Here is an 18,434-nt window from a genome sequence, read left to right as displayed (position 1 = left end):
CTGCATATAATAATATTAATTAATCAAGGTCTAACTATATTGACGAGGATGATAATTTACCCTGTATTCTCTAGTATACCAAATTAAAATCCCAACACTAAAATAATAATGAATTCTAATATAAATCAAAACTAAATTACACATACAATAGCAACTTATCGAGTGGCTTGACCAACATACTCGAACCATTGACTAATACTGGCTACTCTTAGCCAATAGCCTGAGCCCAATGCATAATAGTGGCCCTAGGATATTGGCTAAGAGTGTCTAGGCCCACTCTTAGCCACTATTAGTCAATGGTTTGTGTGTGATGGTTAAGCCTAACCTCAACTTATCATTGACTTGCACAAATCAATTAGAAAATCAAGACCTCTAAGATTTTTTTTATAAGACCCTTAAAATCCAAATAATAACCCCAAAGTAAAAGTAGCCACAACAATTAATGACATTTAGATTAATACATGCATTGTAAATTATTCAAAAATTTAATACTTCTTATTAATATTTAAAGGAAAATGTGAGGGTGTATAATGTCGATACTCCGTCACATTATGAGTAAGTGGATTCTTACAATACGACCCAAGTTCACAAACTAAAACATCAAGATAAAAAGGGTATCACAATCTCTCCTAGTGTCATGACCTATTCTCTGCTCAATAGATTATAGAGGTATCAACATCACTTTCAAGCAGTGGGAAGTTCTAGTCTCTGGGCCAATTATGGTTATGCACATGAAAAAGATTTTTACATGGAATTCATAGAAGATTGAGTAGTCCATTCGTACCATTGTTTGTGGTGAGCTCCTTATACTAATAGCCCCTTATAGTCTAAATATAATTATCCATAATTGTGTCAAATTGCTATGACTTGACTCGAGATTTTGAAATATTATTTAAGCTAGCAAGCTAATTTGTTAAGGAGAAACTCATCTTGGAGGACTCTCTTGACAAACCAGCGAAAAGGTTCTTTCCTTTGCGATTCCTCTGCATCAAACTGACATTTTCTAAAATAGGATGCCATTACGATTGGGCTAATCATTTATAATTTAGAAGAAATTCTTGTCCCTGAGAAGCTGCTCAATTCTCTGAGCTTTTCTTTTCCATTCATAAACTATTAATCCATAAGTCTCAAGTTAGGTCTCTAACTTAGTCTCATTTGCTTAAATATGTTTTTGCTCAATGCAAGAATGATGTAGGTCCCTCTTTATTTGTGGTGGAAATTTGAAGCAAACAACTAATATGAAGATTATTTGTTCCATGCGAAGTCTAACTCTTCATTTTGTCTTTCTTTTGTCTTTCTTGACTATTTTTTTCTTATTTGACTCTTCATCTATGAAGACTAATGTATAAATATAGGCAAAGGCAAAGCCCTGTATTCAAGTCGTAAGCTACAATAAGTAAATAAAATATTTTCTTTCCTAGAGATCAAAAGCAATTTATGTACAATGAATGAAAGATGAACCTAATTTTTGAAGACTAATGTATAAATATAGGCAAAGCCCTGTGTATTCAAGTCATAAGCTACAATGAATGAATAAAATATTTTCTTTCCTAAAATCAATAGCAATTTATGTGCAATGAATGAGGGATGAACCCAATTTTTAAAGACTAATGTATAAATATAGGCAAAGCCCTGTGTATTCAAGTCGTAAGCTACAATGAGTGAATAAAATATTTTCTTTCCTCGAGATCAATAGCAATTTATGTGCAATGGAGGGATGAACCTAATTTTTGAAGATCAAGAAACTGGTAGCTAGTGATATTCAAAGAGAGCAGTCAAGTTGGTTGTCTCACAGGGTAAACTTGTGATTGATAAAGACTCGACCGTATATAAAAGAGTGGCCTGCCTAGAAGGAGATATTTACCTTCCATGAGCTTCTTGCAGTGGGAGGGGCCATCGTTCTTGGACAGTGACATCAGTGGTGCCATCTTTTCCAGTAGCGAATTGAATCTCACGAAGTTGAATTTGAGATCATTGTAAACCCTAGGCATCGAAAGATTGCTGCCATAAAACTTACTGGGCTGCAGCGACAGAACCATCATTCATTTGCTTTGGAAGCGGGCGCCTGCGAGCCTCGAACTCTAATGGCTTCAAGCCGAGCTATGGAGTACAATTGAAGGATGAAAACTTTCAGTTGAAATGCCTTAACCAGTTACTTAATTCGAACGGAGGATTATAGAAAGATGCAGAGCAAAATATTTGGTACATGTTGCGGAACTGAAGAGGTGTAGAAGAAAAAGGTTTGTGGATATTGATTCAAAGGTATCTGCAGAAGACTAAATCTCGACAGAAATTAAATTGGGTTGATGTCGCTCCAGCATTTGCTCCATACCAGGCTCAATGAGCTGAGGTTATTTGTTGTGTGCCTACGTTACATGTTAACTGCCTTATGGAGATATGTTGCTTTTCATCCTATTTATCTAGTTTACAATGTGTGTGCAGCTTTGGATACAACTGTCTAGTATGATGTCCGGTATCATTTTCAGATTTATAATTCAGTGTCACACTGAAGTTGGAGTGATCATTTGATAGCAAGAATTTTGTTATTATGAGATGGTCCCCTCCACGTGATTGAAGATGTTTGTGCTACAATGAGCTCTTGATTCTAGATTAGAGCATTGATGTGATATAGGTTTTCTTAACATCTTATTCCCCTTTTGAGCGTGACATTTTCATTTGTGGAGATCAAGTTGTTTGTTTTGTTTCAGGTTATGCAAGTGTGAAGTGGGAGTTTTGATTATTGATATTGTTAATGTTCTTGTATCTGGTACATTGGTGGATTGACCATAGAAGTGCTCTTGAAAATGAAGAAGTTTGGGTGAGGCTATAGTTCTCTTAGTTTAGAGAACATTTTTTTAAACCATTTGTCTTTGAAGGTTTTACCATGAAGTATGAGGAGCCTACATTTATGGATGGACTCGAGTTCATTATGGACCTAATGGAGATTGTTCATGGAGAAGAATCATTGAGACTTTGTGTATCCTTGGGGAGCATCCTCACTCTCTATGGTTGGTCTAATTAGAATATTTGTCTCCTGTGCATTTGAGTTTAGGAGATGGTTTATGATGATTCCTAATTTTTTGGAATGTTTGGACTTTGATCTTTTTATTTATATGGGCTTCCATCCATGGTGTTTAGGTGTTGTAAATGATCTCATATAGGGAGGTAAAGGAGATCATGCTTGACATAGTTGAGGCTTTGGTGGTGTTGGTAGAAGGATGAGAACTATGGTTTACATGGGTGTTCCTCCCAAGAGAGAACTTGGAAGAGGTCATGATATTTTGCAATTGGTTAGTTGCGGCTTGTAGATCAACTCAAGTTATTGCCAAAATTTTTATGTGCTAATTGGTAGGTTGAGTCAAACTTTGGTTGACATTGCTCATACAATTTGAGTTGTTGCATGAGGTGAATATTTCAACATAAATATACTGATGTTTTATAGTTGGTTAGATGTGATTAGAAATTGGTTGTGGTTTCTATTCCAGCCATGATGATTGCCTATTGGGGTCTGTTTGGCAATGGGAATATAAGTGGAATAGGCATATGTAAATTCTTAAAATTTTGAATTCTTCGTTTGGATGCACCAAATTGAAATTGGAATATGAAATAAAATAAGAATACATATTCTAATTTTGGCCCAAAAATGAGGTTTTGCAATTCCACCCAAATAGGTGGAATTGGAATACGTATTCCTATTCCAGTTTTATTTATTTTAGAAAACGTAAATTTTTTGGTTTGCAAATTCCCCATCAAATTCTAGCTAAACCAAACAAAGAATAGGAATACATACCCCCATTTTCTATTCTAGAATAAGTATTCTAGAATAGCTATTCCTATTCCCGCAGCCAAATGGGCCCTTGGCAATTTCTTACCATGGGATTAAAGGTAAGGGAAAGAAGAGTTTAAGTGGGACATTGTTCAAGTATGAGTTTATAGCATCAATTGAACTTCAAGTAGGAGATTGTTGGATGTGAAGTCAAGCTCTTCATATCATCTTCCCTAACTATTTGTTTCTTATTTCACTCTTCATCTTTTATTGAAGTGTATAAATATTGAGGCAAAAGCCCATGTATTCTTCTCTTTTTAGTGTGTATGTAGCCACGGGTTGTGGTGAACCACCATAAATCTTTTCTTTTCTCTATTTTTGGGGTTTCAGTTTGAATTTTAACTTTAACATTATTCTCATGTTCCTCAATAGGGCAATCTCATATTTTTTCTTTCTACTCTCCTTTCATATCAAAGTTTTTCTTTGTCATCGATAATAAAATGTTCTAGGCCAATATCATTTTGGCTTCTAGTGGATTCAAGTGCTTATAGATATGGGTAGTGACCTTATGTTATTAGATGGTTTCATTTTTTGTCATATTTTCTGACAAAGTTATGTTGGTAATCCTAAGTGGTTGCATGTTGATGGTTTGAACTTGCTTCAATATTATTTACACTAATGTGTTTCTTTGAACTTACAACTATGTGCTTTGTTAATATTAGTAGATTTTCTCAATCTATGAAATGTTAATTACAACTATGTTTACATTTTATTATTTGTATGATGTTTATATTGATTGAAACTTTTGTTCAATCTCTACATAAGCTAGGAACTCTATTTTGTAAGAATGGCTTATATATCATATGTATATTTTCACTTTCTATAACTTAATATAGATACCTAGGCCTTGTGCCTTGCACCTTTAAAAAATAATAGTAAGAAAAAAATAATAATCTAATATAATTTTTTATATAGTTTTACATGCTATAACAAAATCTCAAATTTATTGCTAACAAATATAGCAATTTGGATAATACTGGGATTCATGTCAAGGAACTTTCTAAGTCAATTCCTTTGAAGAAGATTCAAAGAAAATTTGTATGTTATTGCTACTATCAAAAACAACCAAGATGATGTGAAAATGTATTTTAGAGGAGATTGTTAATTATAGAAAAGAGATGATGAGCAAGGTTTCTAAATCTACATGTATCCTCTAATAAGAATTGGAAGAGAGACATGCCAAAAATATAATAAAAGAGATCACATCTAGTTTGGCTATGGAGGTACCCTCTACCCAAGGTAAATAGACAATTTTTTCCTTTCGATATCAACTAAAGTAACTAACGAGATTCTATTATTAAGACCCTATCCCTCCACTTAAGATCATTTGCTTTGCAAACCCTCTTTTTCTTTATTTAACCAAAACTAAGTTTTAAAATACATATTAAAACTATTTTTAATATTAAATTATTTATATTTTATTAATTGAGATTAGAAAATATTCTTAAAAAGTTTATTAAAAATATCATTTAAATTTTATATAAAAATGTATAATATTTATATATTTATTAGAATAATATATTATATTATTTCTAATAATTTTATAATTGATTAAAAGAAAAATATATAAGCCTTTGTAAAAATATAAATCATCAATTTATAAGTTCTAAAACTAAATAAACGATATATAAAATATCAACTTCCTAACTAACCCTTGCTTGTTAGAAAATAAATCTTAATTTTAAATATTATAATTACAAATGTCAAACATTGACTAAATCTTTTTTTTTTATTAAGTATAGGAAGTTCAAATTAAACAATAAATCTGCAAAGTATCAGAAAATCAGAGGACAAGCCTCACAATGAAAGAGAGGAAATACAAACAACCCGGGAAAAGGGAAAGAGAAGGAGGAGTTAATGGAGCACGTCTTCAAACATATCCATCCATGCTATCCAACCCATTGAGCCTTCCATCCATACCATGTTCTTCTGATCTTGAATTTGTTTCAGCATGTAGCTCATTTCGCCAGTGAAGTTATGGGGAGTCCTCTTAACCTCCTTGCTGATGAACTTAATAGTTTGATTAAAAATGTGAATAGTATCCAAATGTTGCCTCCATAAGTGCCCATTCTTTACCTCATTAGCAAAGAACAAATCATGACCATCTTTAAGAAGCCCTTTAAACTTTGACTTGTTGGATTTCATGGTAATTTGGACCTACGAAAAAATTTTAAAATAAGTGAGACTTCGGAAAGACTCAATAAGCAACCTGGGTATATTTTGAAACCTTTCTTCATTTCTGCACTTCCATATTTGCCACAAAATGTTAGCTGAGAGAATCTCCCAAAACATGTTAACATCTTTTTTTGCATTAGAAATAAAACCAGTAATAATTTCAAAACTATTAAAGGTAGAGGGAATAGCTATACCAAACATTAACCAAACATCTTTAGCAAAACTGCAATCAAATAAAATATGTCTTCCCGTTTCTGGGACTCTGCAAATGCTGCAATAATCAGTATCAGAAAAAAGAGCTTCTAGTAGGAAGCTTATTAAGAATAAGCAACCATTTAAAACATTTAATTTTTGGATCAATAGAACTTTTCCAGAGATAATCAAAATGTTTCTTCCAGGCGGGAATGTCCAGATCAGTATACCAAATGTTATTAATATGACTAATAATATCTTCATTGTGATTGATAATTTTGTAAATATCCTTAGCTTTGAGTTTGGAAATGGTGATACCACCAGGCCATTTAATTTTTAGATAACTATTAGAGTCAACATGACATAAAGTAGGGATATCCTTACTAGCCTTAACAATAAATCTTACATAAATCTTTATGTAAAGCTAATTCATAATTAAAAATTAATCAATATAAAATAAAATTATTATTTTTAAATCTAGTAATATAAAAGTAGAATTCTTGTCCCCACCAACAAACCTAGTTCTTAATAAATAAATAAACAAACAAGAACGCTCGAACTGAAAAATAAAACTTAATGATTTCATAAAAAACTTAAGTAGTAAGAAAGAAAGTTAAACAGCAAACGAATATACTAATTATTAGATTTGAGACAAATTACGGACTGCATTTTTGCATTTAATTAATTCTTCCGTTTGAAACCACGCCATTTATTTCTAAAATCGTTTACCACCAATTAGAAAACCACAAAGTATCGAATCCGTGTGAAACGCGTTGTTCGAAGAACAAACCCCAGAACCAGAAAGTCTACGTTATCTTCTCATTTCAGATCTGTTTTGTGGCCCATCCCACAATACATTTTCTCGGCAGCAATGAGTATACTTGCACGACATAGATTCTAATTTGAAACTCAAATTCGGTGAAGTTTGTTAAGCAGTAGGTCGGTGACGCTGCCTTGAATTGTTCTCGCTTCACTGTGTCGATAACGTTGATCATCGAAAAATAGCGACACAACATTTTTTTTTAAAGATGTTCAAACTCAAAATCCCTTTCGACAGTCGAAACGGATAGAAAACCGAACGTTTGGTGAACCAATCCATCTAGTTTGTAATGCCACCTTGCTTTTCCGTGGACAAAAGCATTTCAATTCAAACTCACGCAATCTCCAATTCATTCTCAAACTCGCTTTATAAATAACTCTCCCAGTCAAGGATGCCACATACTCATCATTAATCCTCACTAGTAACATCTCTCTGTGTATAATCCTCTCATACTTTCTCTTCACTAATTGAAACAGCAATCTTGTACTCTTTCAATGGCAGGCGTAATGAAATTCCCTCAACCATTCCATTCAGTAATATTCATTGTGGTGGTATTAATAGCAGGAGCTACAAAATATGGCGGTGTGGAAGCTCAGTCACCAGGATGTGCAACTTCTATGGCAACACTTTCTCCTTGTGTTGGGTATATTACAAGCAATCTCACTGCTTCGCCTCCACCACAGAGCTGCTGCACTGCATTATCTTCAGTAGTGAAAACAAGCGCAGTTTGTTTGTGCCAACTGTTAACCGCTAGCGGTCCATTTCGCTTCCCCATTAACCAAACGCAGGCTCTCGCTCTTCCAGGCGCTTGTAACATCACCACTCCACCTCTCACCCGTTGTAAAGGTAACCAATCAATTCTCTTATGTTTTTTTTTCCCCTTTTGGTTAGCTATGAATAAATATTATTTTTCATGTTTAAGATGATATAGTTTTAATTGGAGCATCTGTTGTTGTGGTGCTGATTTGTGAACAGTTGCAACCGCTCCATCTCCGGCTCCAGTTGCAGGTGCGTATTTCAGATGAGGCATATATGTTTACATTGAATTGTATAGCATGTTGTTTGAGTCCTTTCGTGTGAATCTTATTTATGTTTGAAGTGTGTTAAATAAGTTGATCTATGCATATCTAATTTGTTTAGAATCTACATTCGATCATACATATATCTCAATTGTCTGAGTGGATTCTTTGTATCTATATTCCTAAAGAGAAATACTAATTCAATTGTTGGGCTTGCAGGTCCTAGCAATCCTATATTCCCTCCAACAGGAAATGTTCCTTCTTCTTCCCCTGGTCCTGCAACTTCTGTTCCAAATGTACCGACGCCCAATTCACAAACGCCATCATTTGTACCTCCCACAACTTCAGTTGGAGGAAATAGTCCAGCAAGTCGAGCGGGGCCAACATCTAATACAGGAACTCTTTTCACTCCATCAAAGATTATCAGTGTCTTGGCAGGAGTGATTGCATTGAGTGCTATGTTCTAAACATCCAACTTCTATATATCTGTGTTGGATGCTCTAGCATTGAATTGAGTGCTGTATTGTTTACTGCATAGGATTTTTTATTATTTTGTTTTATTTTGTTTAGCCCTTCTCAGGACGTATAGGGATTGTATTATTGTAGGGCTTATATGCCAGATTGATAATTGCTCGGGTGTCATATGTACCCATTCTTTCTACTATAAATACATAAGGATGTACGCATCCACTATGATAGGGTATATCATTCTTTGTTGTTTATTATTTAATTTTTTATTTTATCTTTCAAGTAAATCGCACAATTAGACATTAAAACCCACCATAATAGTAATAACTTAAGATTATGAAAAACACAAATCGCTTCAACACTGGGACCAATATTTTACTAATAACAATAATCGAATTATATAATATCAGTTTTTTCTCTGTTTTCTAACAAGGAGAACTATACAAAATCAGTTTTTACTCTGTTTTCTTTACAAGGAGATAGTAATATAATTAGTAAATATTCACTTTTAAATTAGCAATCACTTTTTCAACAAATAATTACCATTACAAATGAATATTTATAGAAAAGATATAAATGTATAAATAGATTGTATGGAATTAGTATTTCCTTGTTTGTTTGAATGAATTTATTTATTTATTGTTTTGTGTTCTAGTTTCTTGTCTAGTTTGAATAAAATATTAATAAGTATAAATTCATACACAAAATCAAAATTATTTATTCAAGTCAAAACTATTAGACCTATAATTGTAAAAAGGCGGATACTGTTTAAAATAGAGTAATCTAATTTACTCAATCCACAGTTTCCTACATCAAAAGGAGATGAAAGACATTAAACTGTCAGTTTTCATTGCTGAGAAAATTAACCCGCGTTTGGCATTCGCCAATTTTGCAAGAGTATTATTTCCATTATCTTGATTTTCGTGGTTTTACCATTGACTTTTACCATGTTCCATGACTCCCATAATCCATTGTATTATTTTCATATACCTTCTATTATGTATTTTTTTATTTATTGTTATAAAAAATTTAAAACTTGGAAACTTTGTATCACTTTTTTACATTTTATCTTTGAGATTTTCAAGGTTTGCCTTAAATTTAAATAATATAATTTTTTTTTAATACTAAGTATATATTCATATTTTAATATATATTACTTTTAAAATATTTATAAAATTATATTATTTTTACATTTATTAGTTCTAATTTTACTTTTATTTTCATCTTTTTAATTATGTTTCATTTTACTTCTTAAAGTAGCTCCACAAATTATATAATTTTTTAATTCATTTTTAAAAATAAAATTAATATATTATTTATTATCTTAAAAAAAAATTGATCCATAAAAGACAATTGTCATAATTTTATTAATATATTTTCTTATTGTCGTTCAAAGTGCAAGCATATTGCAAATGTGTGTGTGTGTGTGTGTTCTTCCTTTATTTGGAAAGTGGACTTTAGGAAGACATTAATTCTCTTACATGTCATTAGAATAAATATGATTACATTTTGATTAATATATTTTCCCATAAATTAGGATTGATGCATAAATAGTAGTAGTTGCTAATGAGCATCATTCCTCTAGATTAGAATTTTTTCTTTATTACATACATCAATGACAACATATCAATTATTCCAATGTTAGGTTTCAAAATCTACTCTATTGCTAGTTTTTTGAGGTGATATTCCTCTTGCATATCTACTATTGTGCTAGTTTCTCCAAGTGGTTTTCAAATTCCAAATTCATGGAGGCAAACATAGAAAAGGTATCTTCTCACTTATCTTGTAGGTGAACTAAGTAGGTTCCAAACATATTCCAAAAACCATTTTAGAATTTAAAACTTTCAAATATTTCAAATTCTAGTATTTGTAAATTTGAGCATTCTTATATTTCAACAAACAAACATGCCCTTGATTCAAATTTACGCTCAAGACATAAAACCAAACTCTGCCAATTTTCACAAATATCAATTAGTATAAAAGTTCCTCCATGTGGGCTATCTTCTTATGCTCAGCATTTTTATTTTGTAGGCTTTCATTTTATGTTTAAATGGAATAAAATCGCATGTAGATTTAGGTTTTTAAGTTACTTATTAGTTTTTAAAATTATTTAAGATTATTTATTATTCATATATTTATATGTTTAAAATAATTTTAATAAGTTAGGATCATTTTAATTATACTTAATATTTTAAAAAGTATATAAAATAATATTTTTAAATCTTATATGGAAATTTCAAATTATTTGCACTTTATCACTTTCATTTTTTGTAGCTTATTCAACAAGTCTCATCCTTATAACTAAGGTTTAAGGGTCACATCAAGATGCTTTTTGTAAAGGTGTTCAATAAAGTCTCAAAAATGTGAGGCTCGTTCATGTGCACTAAGGAATGACATCACATGAGTGCTCTCCTTATAGATCTAAAGAGTACATTTTATTGAATCATTTGTTTTAAAGCACTTAGTATTAAATAACCAAGTGCTATGAGAATTATTAGAAGAGAACTAGCATTTCTCCTAATAATATTCAATACTAAAAATTATGAAGATGCAACTAGGTGAGAGGGACCAATAGTCGTGATGGCTAACTTCATCAAGATGTAGTTAGTGCTTGGAATATTGTAAGATCTCCATTTTTATATAAATTCTAAATAGATAGTTAACTACTTACAATGAAGGTTTCAAAGTGTGACTCACCATGCAAGTCATTAAAATAGTACACCTAGTGAAATGTTTCTAAACATGACCTTTTAAATATTAGACTAAAACTTAATCCAAATATATGTACTAATTGAATTTAACAATGTCATTTGTTATTGAAAGAATAATGTATAACCATATGAAATATAACATAAATACAAGTACCAAATAATAAGAAGTAATCTGTAATGATCCCATCTTTTGGCCTTCACGTTCTTTTAGTAGTTGACTAAGTGTGTGTGCGTTAGCCTTGTTCTACATGGTCCCGAGGGCTAACGAAGGGTTTAATGGGATCCTGGAGTGTTTTGGCCTAGTCATTTCTAGTTTGGGCCAAAACAAAGTTGATTTACTCAATTTCAGGCATACTTACTATTTTTAGTAAGTCGGCAGGACACAGTGCAGGTCAATTTTGGTGATTGGATTCGATACTCCTCGGTGAGAGCTTTTCGATGAGCTATCACTCGCATTATTCGGAGTCCGATTGCTAATACATTTTAATGCCTGAAGTTTTATTAAAGTAATGTCTAATTTAATTGTAAAATATTAAAGTGTTACTTTAATATTTATTTTATGGTGATGTGTACCCAAGGGAGACATAAGGGGTATTTTAATATATGTTTTATATATTACACATCTTTTATCCCACATTGCCCATATGAGTTGAGCGGACCCTTGGAAATAGAATAAAAGGAAGCATTTGTGGCTTCATTAGGCAGGTTGAATATGAGAAGAAATTGGTGTGTGAGTTGCAGCTTTGTTCTTGGCATTTGAGGACGTCTATCCTCTCTTGTAACATTCTAGACGTCATTCCCTTGGGGTTTGGCCTTTGGAATTCTTTCTTATTGGCTTCATTATCAGGCAGTTTAGTTGCATTTTCGACTACAGGCAGATTTGATATTTTTCTCATATCTTCTTCACTACTTGTCCGACACTTATGCCGCTTGGAGGGAATGGTATTATGAAGGTAGTGGACTGATTGGAGGACAAATTATTGTAGCAACAAGTTCGTAAGCACGGGCTGGAGTATTATGTCAATACTGCTGAAGTAATTAGTGAGTTGATAAATCTGCTATGTATTTGGTTTTATGAATTCTGAAAATAACATTTTATTAGCAGCAGTTCATTTCCACTTTGCATATCATTGTAGTTTCTTTCTTGTTTATGTTGTATGATACCAATTCCATGCACGAAACACAACAAACAATAAACGTTTGATTTTCGGAGTTATAAGGGGTTTTAAGAAGTTGAATGCAAACTGTTTGACATAATTCCTTTCAGCAATTTGGTTTAATTTTTTGGGACATCCAGAGGTGCCCATTACATAATCATAAAATTTTGGTATATGTAGTTATTAGTAATCATAAATATTTGTTATATATAACTTTTATATTTAAGACAAAAGGACAAATACTTGAACACAGAGTGATCACTAGTTTAACTCAAGCTTTCACACATTTCATGGGAAGATACAAGTCATATATACATATATTGCATATACATTTCTACCCTAATAGTTGTACACATAACATTAGTATCTATAGACTAAGATAACAATATTTGTTTAAGTGAACATCTTATTTTATTTAGTGGACACATTGTTATTTTTTAAGTTGCACACATATAATAGATAAGTATGATAATCCATTTGAGATAAAAAGATCTTTATTTCATTTGTTAATCAATTTATTTGTGCTTTTACTATATAACATTTATTAATTCTCATGTGTTGGTCTATTTTTATCAGCATCTAGATTTCTTTTTATTTACATGAGAATTGTTTAATTGTAATATAAAGTAAAAGTGTAGTAAAATTGGATAATATATTCGCAAGAATAAAAAATGAGGGTCCATGTCCTATCCCCTATTATTGGCCAATGGCTAAGGGGCAACATATATGCACCCTATGTGCTTGTTTTTAGTATAAGTGCATTGTATTTACACTATAGAACAGTGCATTCTCATGGCACCATTCTTGTGGCACCCTAGACAGCACCTTAGTATTGTTCTATACCTTAGTATTGTTCTATATAATTAAGAATATTAGACATCAAATCAATATCTAGTACTTATAAAAACTATTCATAGACACTTTATCTTCTAAAACTTTTTAAAATCTTCTAACTACATATGAGCTAAAATAATTCTGATTGGACAGTCCATTTATATCTATTAAATAAATTAAAATTTAGAAAATAACTATATTGCAATTTTAAATTAAATAAATAAATATTAAAAATTGTCAAATCACAGAAACATTTTAACTTCTACATGGACATTAATTTTTACCACGGATACTGCTATGAATGTTGTATTTCTTTATAAGACTGTCGAAATTTTTTGTGATCCTTCTACCATTCTGATTTGACTCTTTCAGTACTATTTATCTTGATATTTAATCTTTCCACCTTATCATGCCAGAGGGAATCCCATAAAATCAGTGCTGCTTCCCTGACATCTATAAACAAAGGAAAAGCAAGAGCGACACATCTGCTTAGATCTACGAAACTTTGCTTTCCATCTACTTATTCCAGTGGACCTTAAAATAGTCATGTCCAGTCCTCCATAATATCAAGTTTGGTAGCACAAGATATTATTTATACAGACAATTGTACATAGCGTCACTCGACCATTAAAAACAATAAATACGAAAGTTGCTTTGAAAGTGAAAAGAAACGGGCACAACCAAGCCGCTATGAAGAAAGGTACAAATTGGGGAAACGGGATTTACAGCAATTTTCTACCCAAAATACAAAAGGGGGAACACATATCAACTTAAGGATGGAATTCTCATGAAGTTAAAGGCCAGAGGTGTTGTAACCCAAGGCAAGGGTAGAAAGATTAAATGGGTACATTATAGAAGAATTCCCAGTCCAAATCTGGTGCGAATACATAGCGTAAACTTTTTCAGTGGGATGAGTTCCATCCCAAAACACATGCTCGCTTGTATTGTTGCAAAACATCATTTGTGGCTTTGTCTTTCCACATCTCACTTGCACATTCAACATTCCTGATCCACAACATGCTGTTGTTGTATCCTTAAATCCTGCACCCACAAATTTGCCAGTAGTTAGAGCATGACATTAATTGATAACAATGAGTAAAAACCTTAAAAGAAAGACATTTAAGGGTTTTTCTTACCATAGACTTTAGGATTTTGCAATATGTTCATAAAATAATTGAAAGTATTGAGTTGAATGATGGACGCCCCGTCTAATTTTTGGTTAAGGTGAGCCACCAGTGCCTTGGAAGCAGTGTTATATGCAACAGCCAGCTGATTTGCTACATCCAGACATGCACCTTTGGCTATACCGTATGCAGCATATCTTGTATTAGGAGTACATCCCACAGCTGGAATGTTAAACACGAGGAATTTCCTTGCCCGCTATTATAAAGCCTCTGTCAAATCACATATCAACAACATGATCATTGGCATGAATTTTCCACTTTAGTGTTCTTAGATTGATTATTTCTGAAATCAATTGTGTATTCTAGTCGTTAAGGTTCACAATCCATTAAACATTAAATCATTGAATGAAGCCTGAAATGTAACTTCACTGTTACATAACCCTCAATGAAAAGGGTAAAACCCTTTTGAGATAAATGAATGAAAAACCTGCAACTTACTGCTATATACTGATCGAAATTGGCGAGCAACATCCTCACAAAGTGTTGAGGAGTAGTAGTATTTTGAAAAGTGGTGTTAGCAATGTAGGCTCCAATATCGTTCGATCCAACTGTAATGCAATACAGAGACTTGCCCAAGTGCAATTTAGCTTGGGAAGCTCCAGATGTGTTTGGTCTAGTTAGAATATAAGAATAGTGCTCGAATTGCTTCACTTGGTGACTCAGGGGGATAATATTCTGTGACATTACATAGAACTTCCTCAGTGATTATATAACAATAAAAAGGAAAATTTAAGTGGTTCATAGAAAATAGAAAGGATTTCATGGTTTATTCAGATAAATATTCTGAAAATCAATTGTTTATGTTTCTAATCAGTGTTTTAAATTAACCCACTAGCAATAAAATAAACTTCAGAGTAACGAAAAGAAGCCATAATCATTTGGTTTAGGAACAATCTAAAACTGCCAAATCCATTTATATCTTTTCAAGCAAAACTGTTTTTCCCAGCGGCCAAATGAAATTAGAGTGGTTGCAAAAGTGAGAAATAAAAGAACGGAAAGGAGAAAGAACCGATTCAGCGCCCGTTGAGTCAAGCAATCCGCTACTTCCTGATGCAAAATTTATCCCTCTTCTAAAATTGGCGTTTGGTTGCAGATATGGAGGAGGATATGAGAGACGCAAGTATATAGCTGCAGCCAAATCAATGAATCATATACAACTCGCATATTCTGCGTAAAACCCGGATAAAAGTACCTGAACTCGAGAAAAAAAAAAAAAAAACAGAGCATTTAGGTTTGTAACAACAAAAAATTATACAAACCAACGAAATCGAAAGCAGTGCGGCCATTGGTAAAGCGACCAGTTGGGTGGGGGAAAAAGGAGACGCCCTAAGGTCTGAAGTTTGCACGCGCTTTGCAGTGAGGAATGTAGTTGTTGTTCCCTGCATCTCCTAACGAATCTCCAAACATAAACATGGCCGGCACATAAGGCATTTTTTTAGCAGCTACAGAAGAAATGGTTATCCACCGCCCAACGAAAATACTCAGCATTGATTTCTCAATTCTTCCCCTAAAATCCATCATATCACAGCGAGCGTGCCCACTCAGTGTCGTCGTTTAATGCATCAAAGGGGGTCATAAATCACCCTATGACCCCTTTTGACTCATATGAACAATTCAAATATGTCCCTAGGGGTCCTAGGACCCCTAGGGACATATTCCAATCGTTCATATGGGTCAAAGGGGGTCATAGGTCACACCAATCGTTCATATGGGTCAAAGGGGGTCATAGGGTGACCTATGACGATGAAATATGTCTTTAGGGGTCCTAGGACCCCTAGGGACATATTCGAATCGTTCATATGGGTCAAAGGGGGTCATAGGGTGACCTATGACCCTCTTGACGCATTAAACGACGATATATGTCTCTAGGGGTCTTATGACCCCTAGGGACATATTCGAATGGGTAATATGTGTCAAAGGGGGTCATAGGGTGACCTATGACCCTCTTTGACCCATTAAACGACGACATATGTCCCTAGGGGTCCTCAGACCCCAAGGGACATATTCGAATGGGTAATATGTGTCAAATGGGGTCATAGGGTGACCTATGACCCTCTTTGACCCATTAAACGACGACATATGTCCCCAGGGGTCCGAGGACATATGTCGTCATTTAATGGGTCAAAGAGGGTCATAGGGTGACCTATGACCCCATTTGACACATATTACCCATTCGAATATGTCCCTTGGGGTTTGAGGACCCCTAGGGACATATGTCGTCGTTTAATGGTGACCTATGACCCCCTTTGACACATATTACTCATTCGAATATGTCCCTAGGGGTCCTAGGACCCCTAGAGACATATATCGTCGTTTAATGCGTCAAGAGGGTCATAGGTCACCCTATGACCCCCTTTGACCCATATGAACGATTCGAATATGTCCCTAGGGGTCCTAGGACCCCTAAAGACATATTTCATCGTTTAATGGGTCAAAGAGGGTCATAGGTTACCCTATGACCCCATTTGACCCATATTACCCATTCGAATATGTCCCTAGGGGTCCTAGGACCCTTAGGGACATATGTCGTCGTTTAATGGGTCAAAGAGGGTCATAGGTCACCCTATGACCCCCTTTGACCCATATTACCCATTCGAATATGTCCCTAGGGGTCCGACGACCCCTAGAGACATATATCATCATTTAATGGCTCAAGAGGGTCATAGGTCACCTTATGACCCCCTTTGACCCATATGAACGATTCAAATATGTCCCTAGGGGTCGTAGGACCCCTAGAGACATATGTCGTCGTTTAATGGGTCAAATAGGGTCATAGGTTACCCTATGACCCCATTTGACCCATATTACCCATTCGAATATGTCCCTAGGGGTCCTAGGACCCCTAGGGACATATGTCATCGTTTAATGAGTCAAAGGGGGTCATAGGTCACCCTATGACCCCCTTTGACTCATATGAACGATTCAAATATGTCCCTAGTGGTCCTAGGACCCCTAGGGACATATGTCGTCGTTTAATGGGTCAAAGGGGGTCATAGGTCACCCTATGACCCCTTTTGACCCATATGAACTATTCGAATATGTCCCTAGGGTCCTAGGACCCCTAGGGACATATGTCTTCGTTTAATGGGTCAAAGAGGGTCATAGGTCACCCTATGACCCCCTTTGACCCATATTACCCATTCGAATATGTCCCTAAGGGTCCTAGGACCCCTAGAGACATATATCGTCGTTTAATGGGTCAAGAGGGTCATAGGTCACCCTATGACCCCCTTTGACCCATATGAACGATTCGAATATGTCCCTAGGGGTCCTAGGACCCCTAGAGACATATGTCGTCATTTAATGGGTCAAAGAGGGTCATAGGTTACCCTATGACCCCATTTGACCCATATTACCCATTCGAATATGTCCCTAGGGGTAGGACCCCTAGGGACATATGTCGTCGTTTAATGGGTCAAAGGGGGTCATAGGTCACCCTACGACCCCCTTTGACTCATATGAACGATTCAAAATGTCCCTAGGGGTCATATGTCGTCGTTTAATGAGTCAAAGGGGGCCATAGGTCACCCTATGACCCCCTTTGACCCATATGAACGATTCGAATATGTCCCTAGGGTCCTAGGACCCCTAGGGACATATGTCGTCGTTTAATGGGTCGAAGAGGGTCATAGGTCACCCTATGACCCCCTTTGACCCATATTACCCATTCGAATATGTCCCTTGGGGTCCGAGGACCCCTAGGGACATATGTCATCGTTTAATGGGTGACCTATGACCCCCTTTGACCCATATTACCCATTCGAATATGTCCCTAGGGGTCCTAGGACCCCTAGAGACATATATTGTCGTTTAATAGGTCAAGAGGGTCATAGGTGACCTATGACCCCCTTTGACCCATATGAACGATTCGAATATGTCCCTAGGGGTCCTAGGACCTCTAGAGACATATGTCATCGTTTAATGGGTCAAAGAGGGTCATAGGTTACCCTATGACCCCATTTGACCCATATTACCCATTCGAATATGTCCTTAGGGGTCCTAGGACCCCTAGGGACATATGTCGTCGTTTAATGGGTCAAAGGGGGTC

At 34.6% G+C, this 18,434-nt stretch overlaps 1 protein-coding gene and 1 pseudogene across 2 annotated transcripts; one reads left to right on the top strand and one right to left on the bottom strand.

Annotated features, from left to right (window-relative positions):
- The first annotated feature begins 7,411 nt into the window (after positions 1-7,411).
- LOC149545908 (non-specific lipid transfer protein GPI-anchored 15-like) lies at positions 7,412-8,735 on the top strand. Its single transcript, XM_089794510.1, has 3 exons — positions 7,412-7,859; positions 7,989-8,021; positions 8,252-8,735. The coding sequence occupies exons 1-3, from the start codon at positions 7,508-7,510 to the stop codon at positions 8,497-8,499; spliced, it is 633 nt and encodes a 210-aa protein (XP_089650636.1). The 5' UTR covers positions 7,412-7,507; the 3' UTR covers positions 8,500-8,735.
- Positions 8,736-13,993: 5,258 nt separating this feature from the next.
- On the bottom strand, positions 13,994-15,904 carry LOC149545907 (GDSL esterase/lipase 6-like; annotated as a pseudogene). The gene is made up of 5 exons (XR_016354306.1): positions 15,646-15,904; positions 15,396-15,514; positions 14,825-15,061; positions 14,339-14,596; positions 13,994-14,243 (listed from the first exon to the last, which is right to left on the bottom strand). The product of XR_016354306.1 is annotated as a GDSL esterase/lipase 6-like (transcript).
- Positions 15,905-18,434: the final 2,530 nt, after the last annotated feature.

The sequence above is a fragment of the Cupressus sempervirens genome, chromosome 7 (assembly GCF_028749045.1).
Source record: "Cupressus sempervirens isolate cs-2001-9-10 chromosome 7, ASM2874904v1, whole genome shotgun sequence".
NCBI classification, from domain to species: domain Eukaryota; kingdom Viridiplantae; phylum Streptophyta; class Pinopsida; order Cupressales; family Cupressaceae; genus Cupressus; species Cupressus sempervirens.
This window is presented reverse-complemented; position numbering and strand designations above follow the sequence as displayed.